The following is a 14,745-nucleotide window of genomic DNA, read 5'->3' on the forward strand; positions in this document are numbered from 1 at the left end:
ATCCTGGGCAATAGCACATCCCCGTTATGACAACGCCAAATGCCTTTAGACGTTGTCAAATGTTCCGAGAGGCACAATTGCCTTTGACCAGGAACTACTGGCCTAAACGAAGGTGTATTTCTGTGATAGATATTGTTGAATGATGACAATTTAAAAATATCAGGTTTAAAAGCATGAAAAGGGTATTAAATGTAAAACATTATCAAGATCCATATTTAAGAACAGACACAGTAGAGGGCTTTCCTGGTGGCTCAGTGGTAAAGAATCTGCTTGCCCATGCAGGAGACATAGGTTCAATCCCTGATCAAGGAAGATCCCACAAGCAGTGGAACAACAAAACTCGTGCGCAACTATTAAGCTTGTGCTCTAGAGCCCGTGCGCTAAAGGATGACACCACAATGAGAAGCAGCCCGTGCACTGCAAACAGACCCATGGACTGCAGCCTGCCAGCCTCTTCTGTCCATGAGATTTTCCAGGCAAGAACACTGGAGTAGGTTGCCATTTCCTTCTCCAGAGAATCTTCCCAACCCAGGTCTCTTGCCCTGCAGGAGACTCTTTACCAACTGAGCTATCAGAGAAGCCCATAGAGTAGCTTGGCTCCCCATAACTAGAGAAAAGTCCTTGAAGCAATGAAGACCCAGCATAGCCAAAGAAAGAAAACATACACTGTAGATATTTTAATGAAAGCAATGGTCCTGCCATTCTTTATTTCTCACAATAATACATATTTACAGAAGAAAAAGAATTGTACGTTTTAAATTCTGATCATTATACAGATTTTTTGCAGTTGAATAAAAGGATGACTCTCTTAGTGACCTTTAAAAGTAACTTCAATGCTAATTGAAGGTACTAATTATATGTTAAACACGTTTAATAACCGTTGTTAAGCTCACTTGAAAACACAAGACATTTAGCACCCAGTAAAAGTAATAAAGCAATATATCATTTGAGCTAAGACCTTTTAAGAGATCTGACTTAGAAGTATCTTCATCATAGACGCACAGTCCAATTTCTCAACATACATTTTAGAAACTTGGGAGAAAAAAAACGTAGAAGGAAAATCTCCATAGCTTTTTGTAGGCTTTGAAGACTTAAGCCTTTTAAGAATCATATGTGAATCAGTTTTTCCCTCAAAAGGCCTTGAAACATTGGCATCTTGAGGTGCTATTAAAAAAAAAAAAGAACAAGATTTTTGTTATTAATCAAAAGCTTCAAATACTGGTTTTCATTTTTTAAAACAATGTATTATAAATTTTTTTTTAATAAAAGGTTAAAGGCACAGTGAAACAATGAATAAGAGTTGCACTTCACTATTTAAGAATTCAAAATAATGCAAAAGACAAAATAATTTTGGCGGCCAGCACCTCATTTGTCCTGTAGGGGGCAAACTTCAGAAGATAGTGAAGGACAGGGAAGCCTGGAGAGCTGCACTCCACCGGGTGGCAGAGTCAGACGTAACCCAGGGGCTGAACAAGGGGGTAAATTTATCGTTAAGAGGAACCAAGAGACAGGATGCAGAACTGTTGTACTGAGGTTTAACAGTGGCAGGTGACTTAAAGCTTTACTTACAATACAGTTTTTAAGTTTGGAAATTTTTTCATGTTTTACAGATTTAAGGATACCTTTGTATTGCTCAGAATTAACCAAAATTTATTTTCTGGTTAGTAAGTACTAATACTCAGAAATATATTCTTTTATTTTTCAGGGACGAGATTTTTCAATCTAATGATTATCTCTGGGAAGTTCCTCTCCTTTTGTCTTTGTTGCCCAATAGGTTTTGCTTTATTGGATGACCCATCCAAACTGCAGGAAGAGAGGTCGTGAAACTTCAAATCTCTTGACAGTTGTTAGCAGCTGTGAAAAGCAAGCTTGAAGCCAGTATCTAAAACAGGAGGAAATGACTTCCCTGGCGGTGGCTAAGACTCTGTGCTCTCAATGCAGAGGGCCCAGGTTTGATCCTTGGTCAGGGAACTAGATCCCATATTCTGCAACTAACAGTTCAAATGTTGCAACTAGAGAGTCTGTGTGCTGCAGCTAAGACCCAGTGCAGCCAAACAAGTTAAAAGAAAAAGAGCAACAGGGAGGAAACAAGGCCTGTAGATTTCATCCAGGTTTATGCTTTTCTCATCATCTTGTTGTGGATGGCAGAACAGTAAACAAGGTTTTGAGGAAGTAATGGAAAATTTACCACAGAAAATTTAGGGGAACATGACTATGACTACATTTATACATAAGGAACAAAGAAGTTTATAAACAATTACAATAAAGAAACTAACTATAATCAAATAATGTTTTATCCTCAGGAGTTGAAATCACTAGTCTTTATAACTTCTTTGCTTGGATGGAAATATTCCATATCCAGACTTGTTAAAGAGCCAAATATGAAAAATGGAACCAGCAAAGGAGTGGTGGCAAGCACTAAGCATATAGTTACTTGAAGAACTAAAGACTAGGTGGAGGGGAGAAGGGAGAGAGTATTGTAAATTACACCAGTATATTCTGATTTTTGTGTTTTTTTTGGCTGTGCCATGTGGCTTATGGGATTTTAGTTTCCCAAACAGGAATTGAACAAGGGTCCCTGGCAGTGGAAGCACAGAATCCTAAGCACTGGACCACCAGGGAATTGCCTGAAAACGTTGATATTGTGCAACTTTATTTATTTATTTTTTAGTACAACTTTAAAAAATAGGAGATTGGGGAGAACAAATGAAAAACATTTTTAATTGTTCCAGCTATCATAATGGTGGTGGTTTATTAGTGCTATTATTCTGAGACTGTTGCATTTGTAAGGCAGTTGAAGAAAACAAATAATTGTGGGATATTCCTATGTCCTTGAAAATCTGGACTCTCAGTACAGAAAAATAAAAGACACAACTGTAATAGAAAGGATTAGGCAAAAACCTTGCAGTACTTAATTTGATTTGGAAATATCAAAATAACTCATGAAGTGTTCTATCTTAGAGAAAAAAAGGTATTTCTTAGCTCTCTCCTAAAAACAATAACCAATCTAGCCACAACAAATCTGACAGTCCCAAATATGGTTTTGAAGCACTATTTCTCACTGAAAGGAACCAGGCTTCTTAAGAGAAATGGCCGATTCCAGATCTGGTGCAGAAAACATACAAGTTGAGCCTGGACTATCTTGTCACAGGAGACTACAAGGAAGTCATTAAAGACTGCTAGAGTAGTGTCGAAAGGACTGAGTCAACTTGATAAGGCTCCCAATGACCAAAAACAGGACAATTTGAGCTTTAATAGGGCAATACTCAAAATGGATTAAAGTCCATCAAGTATGTTTGAATCCATGAGTTCACTACACTTAAAAAAGTGATGTACAGGAGATGATAGAAAACAAGTTTATAAGCCTGAAAATTGATAAATCAAGGAAAAGATTCAAGTATTTTTCTTTTCCTCTATGAACTTGACCACTGGTTAACCAAACAGTAGACAGGGGAAACATCTCTTTATATATAAAAATGTTCCAACTAATAAATGAAAAAGAAATGACAGAAACTCTAACCCACAACAAATCAGTGGATCTAGGCATATCCATTTCAGCTGACATCAGAAAAAGAGCGAACCAGACATGCTCTGCCCTCTGTTGAAATAATACACCATGATCTATATAGTCTGGTCAAAGGTTGAACCTGAGTCTGCTCAAACCTCTGGATCCATGTATCATATCCAGATGACAGAAGAACATGCTGAATTGAGCCATGAGTATGCTATTAACAAAATACAGATAGTTGGGTATGTATAAGACGAGGTTCTTCAACAGATAAATTTTAAGGGAAAGAAATAAGGGGGAACCCATAGATTAAAAAGAGACATTAAGAGATATAGCTAACAAAGCAATTTTAAGTGAGTAAGATTAAAAGCTAGTATTGAGATACAGACTTGGGGATAAACTAAGAAATACAAGGAAGTGAGTGCTGTTAAAATCAATGTAGTGGTTACTTCTGTGGGGCTGGGGAAGAGAGTTGTTAACTTTGACAGGACACACAGAGGACATCCAAGGTGACTGGCAGAGTTCCAAAAGACTGTTTCTTTACAATAATGAAATAAGCTATATATCTTCTGTTTGGTTTTCAGTATTTGTTTAATTTTTCTAAAAGATAAAATAAAACAACAAAAAAAATCAAAGCCCTTAGGATTTTCCACTAAAAATTATGGATGGGAATACTTCTACTGTAAATCTCGGCTGATGGTTCTTAAGAAGTTGCCTATATTATAGAAATATTTCTAAATAATAAGCTACAAATATTTGAAAAATATAATATTAAATTCTAATATGTGCATAGTTATAAAAAGTCAAAGCACTAAGTATACATTCCTAACATGAAATTACAGTATTGTTACAGTATTATGTTATAGATTTGGTTAAATGATCGTTGTTGACTTCCAAAATTTTCCCTTCCTACTCCCATACAAGGTTATTGGTGTGATTCTATTAGTTGTTAGAACATGAGCACTGGAACAGATCTCACATTTCCTTGAGTATCCACACTTTGTTTCACTCTCCATAGAACAAAGATTAGTTATCTTGTCCAATCATAAGAGTAGTTATCAGTATGTAACATTACACACAACATCATCCGATTTGCAAATAAAGATCCTTCACCCACATACTCAGCCTTATATTCTCTTTCATGTATTAATGGCAGATGGAGAATTTTTTGCTGTTAAGTGTCTAAGAAACTCAAGAATGTAAAACAGACCTAAGTCATCAAAGTGAAAGCAGTTTTAAAATGCGATACAACAATAGATATGGACGAACATATAATGTGTTGTACACTTTTCTGCTCATCAGACATTGACAGCTTCCCTACGATTTTTCAAGCAGCATCTTTAAAAAAAAATGGTGCAATTGTACGGTCTCCTTCTCTTTTCTTTTAATACAGTTATGCAGTATTCGAGTGATTCACGTATTCCAGAAGTGACCGGTCTAAGACCCTTTGGATAAGAGCTTCCTCAATTATATTGAAATCCTACAGTAAAGAAAAAAAATTAGAAACATACAGTTAGACATGACAGTTTTCAGCAACTCGAGGATGAATGTTAAGACAATGCCTCATTTTGCCAAGTAAAGCCCTGAATTCAATCCCCAAGTTTCCATACACACACACAAAAAACTCATAGAACTCAGGACTTTTGCTTTGGGACTTGTGCATTTTCTATTTCATTTTCACTGTCTATCAATTAACTAGCTATCATTATTAATAAAATAGTCTTGATCTGGAATTTAAAGTTTTTTATCTGATCTAACTGTAATAGTTTTTAGCCAATATTACAAATCCGGGTCAGAGTGCTATGCTCCACATAAACATGTAATATGGAATGAAGTTAAGACACTCCCATAGGATTCACCATTCCCAGCAGTACTACTGAATATCTAGTTCTGAAAAAAAAAAAAAATGTTGGAAACAAAACACTCTTTCTCCTTGCCTCCTTATGGTCAAAACTGAATTCAAAACTTTAGGTCAGCACATTCTGTAAATAAAACAAAAACTAAGAGCCCCATCTTCTGCAACCCATCTCCTCTTCACCAATAAACTAAGAAAATAAAATCTTTATTGGAAGTTCACTCTAAAACATAAAAGCAAATAAATAAAACCCACAAGAAAGTCATAAAACAGAGCAGAGCACAATATTTGGACTTAATGCCAGGTTGCTGTTCAGTAGGTAAGTCATGTCCGACTCTTTGCAACCCCATGGACGACAGCGTGCCCGGCTTTCCTGTCCTTCACTATCTCCTGAGTCTGCTCAAACTCATGTCCATTGAGTTGGTGATGCCATCCAACCATTTCATCCTCTGTCGCCCTTTCTCCTCCTGCCTTCCATCTTTCCCAGCATCAGGGTCTTTTTCAATGCTGGGTTGTTCTGAGGCAATTTATTAACCTTTGAGCATCAGATACTTCATAGCTAAGTAAGGATAATCATACAGTATGCATTTCACAGAAGTTGCTACAAGGAATGAAATGAGACAACTTGCATAAAATGCCTAGCACAGTACTTGGTAGTTGAGAAAACAAAAAAATCAAAACAAAGAACACTGTTTTGATCTCACTTCCACATCTAAGAATGTGATTTTGAGGGGGTGGAGAGTATTCTCACCAAAGTGACCTCTTCCTGGCCAGCCCCAGGTCATACTGTGAATGATCTTGAAGAGAATGGACTGAACAATGAAGAGTCAGAACAGGTACGGAATCAACCTGGCTTTTAGAACATCTCATGGAGCTACGATAAACAGAGGAACCCCTACGTGTTATGAAAAATGACAACACGTGGCTCTCTTGAGGGCCTGTGTGCCTTAGTGGCCAGAAAAGACATTATTTGAGAGATGGAGGAGAGATTATGAAGCCTCTGTGGTGTGGTCTGTTCATTCTTCAAGTGGTCCTAATATTTCCATTTACTCTTTCCCCATCTCCAGTGGCCTAACATCCACACCCAACCTGAGTAAATCTCTTGACATGCATCATCTCATTTAATCCCCATGAGAGCATTTGGAAACAGTATGTACTTGGCTTAGTCCTCACTTTAAGAAATGAACAAACAGAGGCTCCAAAGTTAAATATCTTGCCCAAGGTCACAAGTTGTGACAGGACTGTTACTGAAACCCAGATTCCTTGTGTTGAATCTGGATAATCATCCGGGGCACACCAGAATGCACGGAGACAATTTCCAAATGATACCCTTCAACAATTATTAAATTCCATTTAAATTGCATAAAAAGAAAATAGTCAAAATCATGTGAAAATTATATATAAATTCAAATTTAACTCAATATTTCAGGTATTTCGATAGACATAACAATAAAATGTACCATTTCAGAACATGGCTGTGAATGTTCCCATGATAAGCAATCCCCTTTGCTGAAAGGGACTCATGGGACAATGCATCACTCTCACAGGAAAATGCATGGACCAAAGCAGAACAATAGCTATGCTAAATGCAAAAAAGCAAAATGGCTGTCTGGGGAGGCCTTACAAATAGCTGTGAAAAGAAGAGAAGCAAAAAGCAAAGGAGAAAAGGAAAGACATGAGCATCTGAATGCAGAGTTCCAAAGAATAGCAAGAAGAGATAAGAAAGCTTTCCTCAGCGATCAATGCAAAGAAATAGAGGAAAACAACAGAATGGGAAAAACTAGAGATCTCTTCAAGAAAATTAGAGATACCAAGGGAACATTTCATGCAAAGATGGGCTCAATAAAGGACAGAAATGGTATGAACCTAACAGAAGCAGAAAATATTAAGAAGAGGTGGCAAGAATACACAGAAGAACTGTACAAAAAAGATCTTCACAACCCAGATAATCATGATGGTGTGATCACTGACCTAGAGCCAGACATCCTCAATGTGAAGTCAAGTGGGCCTTACTTAGAAAGCATCACTACGAACAAAGCTAGTGGAGGTGATGGAATTCCAGTGGAGCTATTTCAAATCCGGAAAGATGATGCTGTGAAAGTGCTGCACTCAATATGCCAGCAAATTTGGAAAACTCAGCAGTGGCCACAGGACTGGAAAAGGTCAGTTTTCATTCCAATCCCAAAGAAAGACAATGCCAAAGAATGCTTAAACTACAACACAATTGCACTCATCTCATATGCTAGTAAAGTAATGCTCAAAATTCTCCAAGCCAGGCTTCAGCAATACGTGAACCGTGAAGTTCCTGATGTTCAAGCTGGTTTTAGAAAAGGCAGAGGAACCAGAGATCAAATTGCCAGCATCCTCTGGATCATCGAGCAAGAGAGTTCCAGAAAAACATCTATTTCTGCTTTATTGACTATGCCAAAGCCTTTGACTGTGTGGATCACAATAAACTGTGGAAAATTCTTCAAGAGATGGGAATACCAGACCATCTGACCTGCCTCTTGAGAAACCTATATGCAGGTCAGGAAGCAACAGTTAGAACTGGACATGGAACAACAGACTGGTTCCAAATAGGAAAAGGAGTACGTCAAGGCTGTATATTGTCACCCTGCTTATTTAACTTCTGTGCAGAGTACATCATCAGAAACCCTGGGCTGGAAGAAGCACAAGCTGGAATCAAGATTGCCGGGAGAAATATCAATCACCTCAGATATGCAGATGACACCACCCTTATGGCAGAAAGTGAAGAGGAACTCAAAAGCCTGCTGATGAAAGTGAAAGAGGAGAGTGAAAAAGTTGGCTTAAAGCTCAACATTCAGAAAACAAAGATCATGGCATCTGGTCCCATCACTTCATGGCAAATAGATGGGGAAACAGTGTCAGACTTTATTTTGGGGGGCTCCAAAATCACTGCAGATGGTGATTGCAGCCATGAAATTAAAAGACGTTTACTCCTTGGAAGGAAAGTTATGACCAACCTAGATAGCATATTCAAAAGCAGAGACATTACTTTGCCAACAAAGGTCCATCTAGTCAAGGCTATGGTTTTTCCTGTGGTCATGTATGGATGTGAGAGTTGGACTGTGAAGAAAGCTGAGCACCAAAGAATTGATGCTTTTGAACTGTGGTGTTGGAGAAGACTCTTGAGAGTACCTTGGACTGCAAGGAGATCCAACCTGTGCATTCTAAAGGAGATCAGCCCTGAGTGTTGTTTGGAAGGAATGATGCTAAAGCTGAAACTCCAGTACTTTGGCCACCTGATGCGAAGAGCTGACTCATTGGAAAAGACTCTGATGCTGGGAGGGATTGGGGGCAGGAGGAGAAGGAGACGACAGGGGATGAGATGGCTGGATGGCATCACCGACTCGATGGAAGTGAGTTTGAATGAAATCCGGGAGTTGGTGATGGACAGGGAGGCCTGGCGTGCTGAGATTCATGGGGTCACAAAGAGTTGGACATGACTGAGTGACTGAACTGAACCTTTAGCTTGTTTGATCATTTCTGATAATGGGAAATTGAGTCATAAGTATCAGAACTATTCATACTATATCAAATTTTTCTTTCATCTTAAGAAAAATTCTGACTATAATGAGAATGGCTTAGTTGGCCATTATTGATGGGTAGCTGATCAGTATACAGAGGTTCATTATATAATTCTGTCTACTTCTTTATATGTCTAAAATTTGTTCATAATAATTTAAGTTGAAAACGTTAAATAAACATGGGTTTTGTATTTTACAAAATTTAAATTAAAAATAGAGCCCATGTGTCTCACTACATTGATAATGTTGTATCTGTTATTGGCCATTCAATGTATTATAAAATGAGTACAAATTCTCTGAGCCACTTCATTACTGATACAATCTTCTCTCAGTTAATATGTTTTTAACTTCATGAAAATTATAACTATTTAGTGGGAGGCATTAAAGTAGAAAATAAAGTAACTGGAAAGTGAAATCTGGGTCTTTATACAATGGCTAATTATTTACAACACATAGAAAATGATTTTGTCTAAAGCAGGTAACTACTCTTAAAATAGTTATATAAAATATATATATTTATAATATATATATTTATAAAACACAATTTATAAAACACTATTTTTATGTTTCCTCCTTAATACTAATACTTAACACTGCAGCTATATATGCATTTTTCCTCTATAATCTTATAGTAAGACTTCTTATATTAAGAAAGGTAAGCTCAATACAGCATAAAAACATAATGTAGAAGTAAGAAAATATACTTACTAAGAAATCATCATAAAACAAAGTGTGACTGACTTGCAAATGTCTTATTAAGCTGCCATTGAAGCTGCTTCGATTCTCATTAGGTACTAAACGGCAAAGTGGACAGAACTGGAAATAAACAATATCAAGAGTTCAAGAAAGAATTTTAAATAATCATTAGTGTCAGAGATAAAAAATTAAATAGCCATTCAACAAAGTTAATTTTAATTTTATTAATCTATTGGCCATAACTTGGTAGAATGTTTTAGAATTATATAAATATTAAAGCAATATAAACAAATAAAATTGCACTTCTTTCTTCATACACATTTCTTGTATATAAAGAGTATAACTATTTGTTTTATACTTACCATTTTATTATTTAAATAATATTACAGGAGGTGTGCCATAATTTAATTAGTTACCTACTTCTTGCAATACTAAAGTTTTCTTAGGTACGTGGATATTTTGCTATTACAAATTACATTATCTACATTGCTATTGTTATTACAAATTATATTGTCTATAATCATTGATAATTATATATCAAATTACATTTTTGAGGGGATTATTTTCTTAGGATAAATGACTATAAATGGAGATTATAAGGCCAAAGTTATGAACATTCATGGTTCATAATATACACTATATATGATACATGCTTATAGTTTTATATTACCACCAGCAATATAGATTATAATACACCAGCATCAGATATTAGTATTTACACATATTTTCCTAATTTAATAGCCATGAATGGCCATCTACAAAACCTTCTCATTTTGAAATATTTATAAGCTCAAAAGAAATGGCAAAATAAATGCAGAGGTACCATGTCACCATCACCCAGCTTCCCCAAAATGTTACTTTTTGCATAACTATGGCATATTATCAAAACCAGGAAATTGGCAATTAACTAGACAACATCTGACTTAGATTTCACCAGTTTTTGCATGAATTCATTTTCTGGGGTGTGTATATATATTCTATGAAATTTTATCCCACATATAGTCATATAACTACCAACACAATCAAGAAACAGAACTGCTTTCTCACTACAAAAAACTCCCTTGTACTGTCCCTTAACTTCTTCTCTCCTGAACCCTGGCAACCATGGATTTGTTCTCTAGATCGGCCTTTTTTTCTTCTCTTTGCCTCACTGCCTGGCATGCAGGGGTCTTAGCTCTCTACCAGTATCCAGAGCGCGCCCTTTGCAGAAAGCTGAGTCTTAACCACTGGACCCCCACAAATGGATACTACTCTTATCACCTAAGCAGATACTTGCAATACAGCACAGCAAGTGCTGTAATCAAGATCTGATCAGACAACTGTTAAAGACTGATAAGGGAATCATTACTTTTTTTTCTGAGAAGTCAGGAAAGGATTCAGCCAAGTTGCATGCAGCTGGTGTGAGTCTTGAAGAACAAGTCAGCCATAGCAGAGGAGAAGCACCACAGGCAGGGAAAGCAAAGTGGAAAAAGGCAGGAAACCCTAAAAGGACTGGGCCTGCGTAGGCAACGGGAAAATGCTCAGTGAAGCTGGAGACAGGGCATTTTGGGGGCAGCCGGGGGAGGAGAGTTTGAAACAGTAAGTTGGAACCAGTACTAATCAACATACACTCTTCTGAGCAGCTCATGTGATTTCTGTTTGCCCCATATCGAGTCAGAGGAACAGAGATGACTAAGCCTTGGTCCCATGATTAAGGAGCTTTGAGCCCAGTGGACGGGAAATCTACAGAAAACCTGGAATTTCAAGCAAAGTAGTTTTTGTTTTCAGTCTGATGTTAAAAGAGACCTAGTGGAGGTGTCAGGCTTCAGGTGTATAGACAATTTAGTTGTGTGACTGAAGAGGCTTTCACCAGAAAGACACTACAAAACAATGAGTGACAGTCTATACTACTTCAAAAATTTGTTCTGTTTCTTGAATTGGGGAATTTAACACAAGGAAGGAGAGGGTAAGAATAGGAAAGGGAAAGAAATGGTAAAGTGAGAGACTGATGATCATGACCTAAGTACCTAAGTGTTCATCTACGCTCTCCCTAAGGTTGTTGTTTAGTTGCTCACTTGTGTCTGACTCTTTGCAACCCCATGGACTGCAGCACTCCAGGCTTCCCTGTCCTTCACCATCACCTGGAGCTTGCTCAAACTCATGCCCATTGAGTTGGTGATACCATCCAACCATCTCATCTTCTGTCATCCCCTTCTCCTCCTGCCTTCAATCTTTCCCAGCATCAGTCTTTTCTAATGAGTCAGCTCTTCGCATCAGGTAATCCAAGTATTGGAGCTCCAGCTTCAGCATCAGTCCTTCCAATGAATATTCAGAACTGATTTTCTTTAGGATTGAATGGTTTGATCTCCTTGCAGTCCAAGGGACTCTCAAGAGTCTTCTCCAACACCACAGTTCAAAAGCATCCATCTTTCGGTGCTCAGCCTTCTTTATGGACCAACTCTCTCATCCATACATGACTGCTGGAAAAACCATAGCTTTGACTGTACAGACCTTTGTTGGCAAAGCAATCTCTTTGCTTTTTAATATGCTGTCTAGATTTGTCATAGCTTGTCTTCCAAGGAGCAAACACATCTTAATTTGATGGCCGCAGTCACTATCTGCCGTGATTTTGGAGCCCAAGAAAATAGAGTCTATCACTGTTTCCACTGTTTCCCCATCTATTTACCATGAAGTGATAGGACCAGATGCCATGATCTTCATTTTCTGAATGTTGTTTTAAGCCAACGTTTTCACTCTCTTCTTTCACTTTCATCAAGAGACTCTTTAGTTCCTCTTCGCTTTCTGCCATAAGGGTGGTCATATGCATATCTAAGATTATTGATATTTCTTCCGGCAATCTTCATTCCAGCTTGTGCAGTCTCGCATTTCGCATAACGTACTCTGCATATAAGTTAAATAACGAGAGTGACAATATACAGCCTTGATGTACTCCTTTCCCAATTTGTAACCAGTCCATTGTTCCATGTCCAGTTCTAACTGTTGCTTCTTTACCTGCATACAGATTTCTCAGGAGGCAGGTAAGGTGGTCTGGTATTCCCATCTCTTTCAGAATTTTCCACAGTTTGTTGTGATCCACACAGTCAAAGGCATAGCCAATGAAGCAGAAATAGATGTTTTCCTGGAACTCTCTTGCTTTTTCTATGATCCAACGGATGTTGGCAATTTGATCTCTGGTTCCGTTGCCTTTTCTAAATCCAGCTGAACATCTGGAAGTTCTTGGTAAACGTACTGTTGAAGCCTGGCTTGGAGAATTTTGAGCATTATTTTGCTAGCATAGTAAGTGAGTACAATTGTGTGGTAGTTTGAGCATTCTTTGGCATTGCCTTTCTTTGGGATTGGAATGCAAACTGACCTTTTCTAGTCCTGTGGCCACTGCTGAGTTTTCCAAATTTGCTGGCATACTCATTGCAGCACTTCCACAACATCATCTTTTGGGATTTGAAATAGCTCAACTGGAATTCCATCACCTCCACTAGCTTTGTTCGTAGTGATGCTACCTAAGGCCCACTTGACTTCGCATTCCAGGATGTCTGGCTCAAGGTGAGTGATCACACCATCGTGGTTATCTGGGTCATGAAGATCTTCTTTGTATAGTTCTTCTGTGTATTCTTGCCACCTCTTCTTAATATCTTCTGCTTCTGTTAGGTCCATACCATTTCTGTCCTTTACTGTGCCCATCTTTGCATGAAATATTCCCTTGGTATCTCTAATTTTCTTAAAGAGATCTCTAGTCTTTCCAATCTATTGTTTTCCTCTATTTCTTTGCATTGATCACTGAGGAAGGCTTTCTTTTCTCTTCTTGCTATTCTTTGGAACTCTGCATTCATATGGGTATATCTTTCTTTTCTCCCTTGCCTTTCACTTCTCTTCTTTTCTCTTGTAAGGCCTCCTTACAAGAGAGGAGACTACTTGTAAGGCTACTTGTAAGGCCTTGTCAGACAACCATTGCCAATTTCCTAATGTCAGCTCATCCTTTACTATCTCTCTTTACTCAGATATGCTCCCAGACCATGCCACTATTAATAACCAACAATTTTACAGCATACATCAAAAGATACTGGCCTCAAAAAAACAGATTCATAGAGAAAAACTTACCGGTTACTAGTGGGGAGAAGGAAGTGGGGAGGAGCAACATAGAGGTAGGGGATTAAGAGATACAAACTATTATGTATCAAATAAGCTACGAGGATATATTGTGTAACACAGGGAATATAGCTAATATTTTATAATAACTATAAATGGGTATAACCTTTACAAGTTGTGAATCACTATATTGTATACCTATAATTGTAACTTATATAACATTGTACACCAACTATACTTGAATTTAAAAAAAAAAACAGATGTTGGCCTCATCTCAGTATGGACTTGATCTGATGGTGAACGCAATGGGTAAATAACAGCCACCGTATTAGAAGCTACCACCAACTTCAGTCCTTTGGAACGTCTGTTACAATGGATATCCAGCTCTGTCTGTGGTTCAGATTAATCCCCACAGCAGCTCAGTCAATTGAAGAACACTTTTTATACAATGGTAAATACCATTTGGGGAAGAAATTAAAGATAACTGAATCCAACACCAAAAGAAAAGAGTCATGCATTGAAAACAATTATGGGCAAATCTTCAACCAAAATTAAGGTACAAGATTGAACACCTAATAATAGGAGTTTGGAAGCAAATCTAATGAAGATTTTCTTCCTTCCAAAACATTTATGCATGTACATTCCCACTGCTCCATCAAGCTACAGATATTCTGAATACCCACAGGAATAAATTGCTATGGGGATTAGGGCTCAGATTTTGTCAGTACAGTTTTTAATTTCAAACCAAATGAAGTCCTGTCCCTTCTCACAAGGAATGAATCTCAGGATCAGGCAGAAAATAAAACTACCTTTGAGCCTGGGTGGATGGAACTATGATTTTTACAATATCCTATTTTTCATATCACTATATCCTACTATAGTTAGGTTCTCCACCAAGAGCTGGGCACGCAATGTTGAACAAAGAAATTATTAATAAATTCTATGGCTTCATGAAGCTATTAATTTGGAGGGAGAGACAGACACAAAATAAACGCACAACATACAACTGTGATAAATGAGAAAAAAAGCAAGAGCTGAAAATAATTTTGGTGTCA

General features: G+C 37.6%; 1 protein-coding gene across 3 annotated transcripts in view; it reads right to left on the bottom strand.

The window, feature by feature from the left end:
- Nucleotides 1-675: 675 nt before the first annotated feature.
- Nucleotides 676-14,745, bottom strand: part of RNF125 (ring finger protein 125) — a 48,049-nt gene continuing 33,979 nt past the window's right edge. Inside the window, exons 5-6 of one of the 3 annotated variants that reach the window (XM_055559263.1) lie at nucleotides 9,620-9,727; nucleotides 3,954-4,988 (exon numbers count right to left, since the gene is read on the bottom strand). In XM_055559263.1, the coding sequence (XP_055415238.1) occupies nucleotides 4,902-4,988; nucleotides 9,620-9,727 (195 nt within the window). In that variant the 3' untranslated portion in view covers nucleotides 3,954-4,901. Of the gene's footprint in view, nucleotides 1,165-3,953; nucleotides 4,989-9,619; nucleotides 9,728-14,745 lie in introns of those variants that run through there. The other 2 variants (XM_055559265.1, XM_055559264.1) reach the window with 2 other exon arrangements.

The sequence above is a fragment of the Bubalus kerabau genome, chromosome 21, assembly GCF_029407905.1.
Source record: "Bubalus kerabau isolate K-KA32 ecotype Philippines breed swamp buffalo chromosome 21, PCC_UOA_SB_1v2, whole genome shotgun sequence".
Classification (NCBI taxonomy): domain Eukaryota; kingdom Metazoa; phylum Chordata; class Mammalia; order Artiodactyla; family Bovidae; genus Bubalus; species Bubalus kerabau.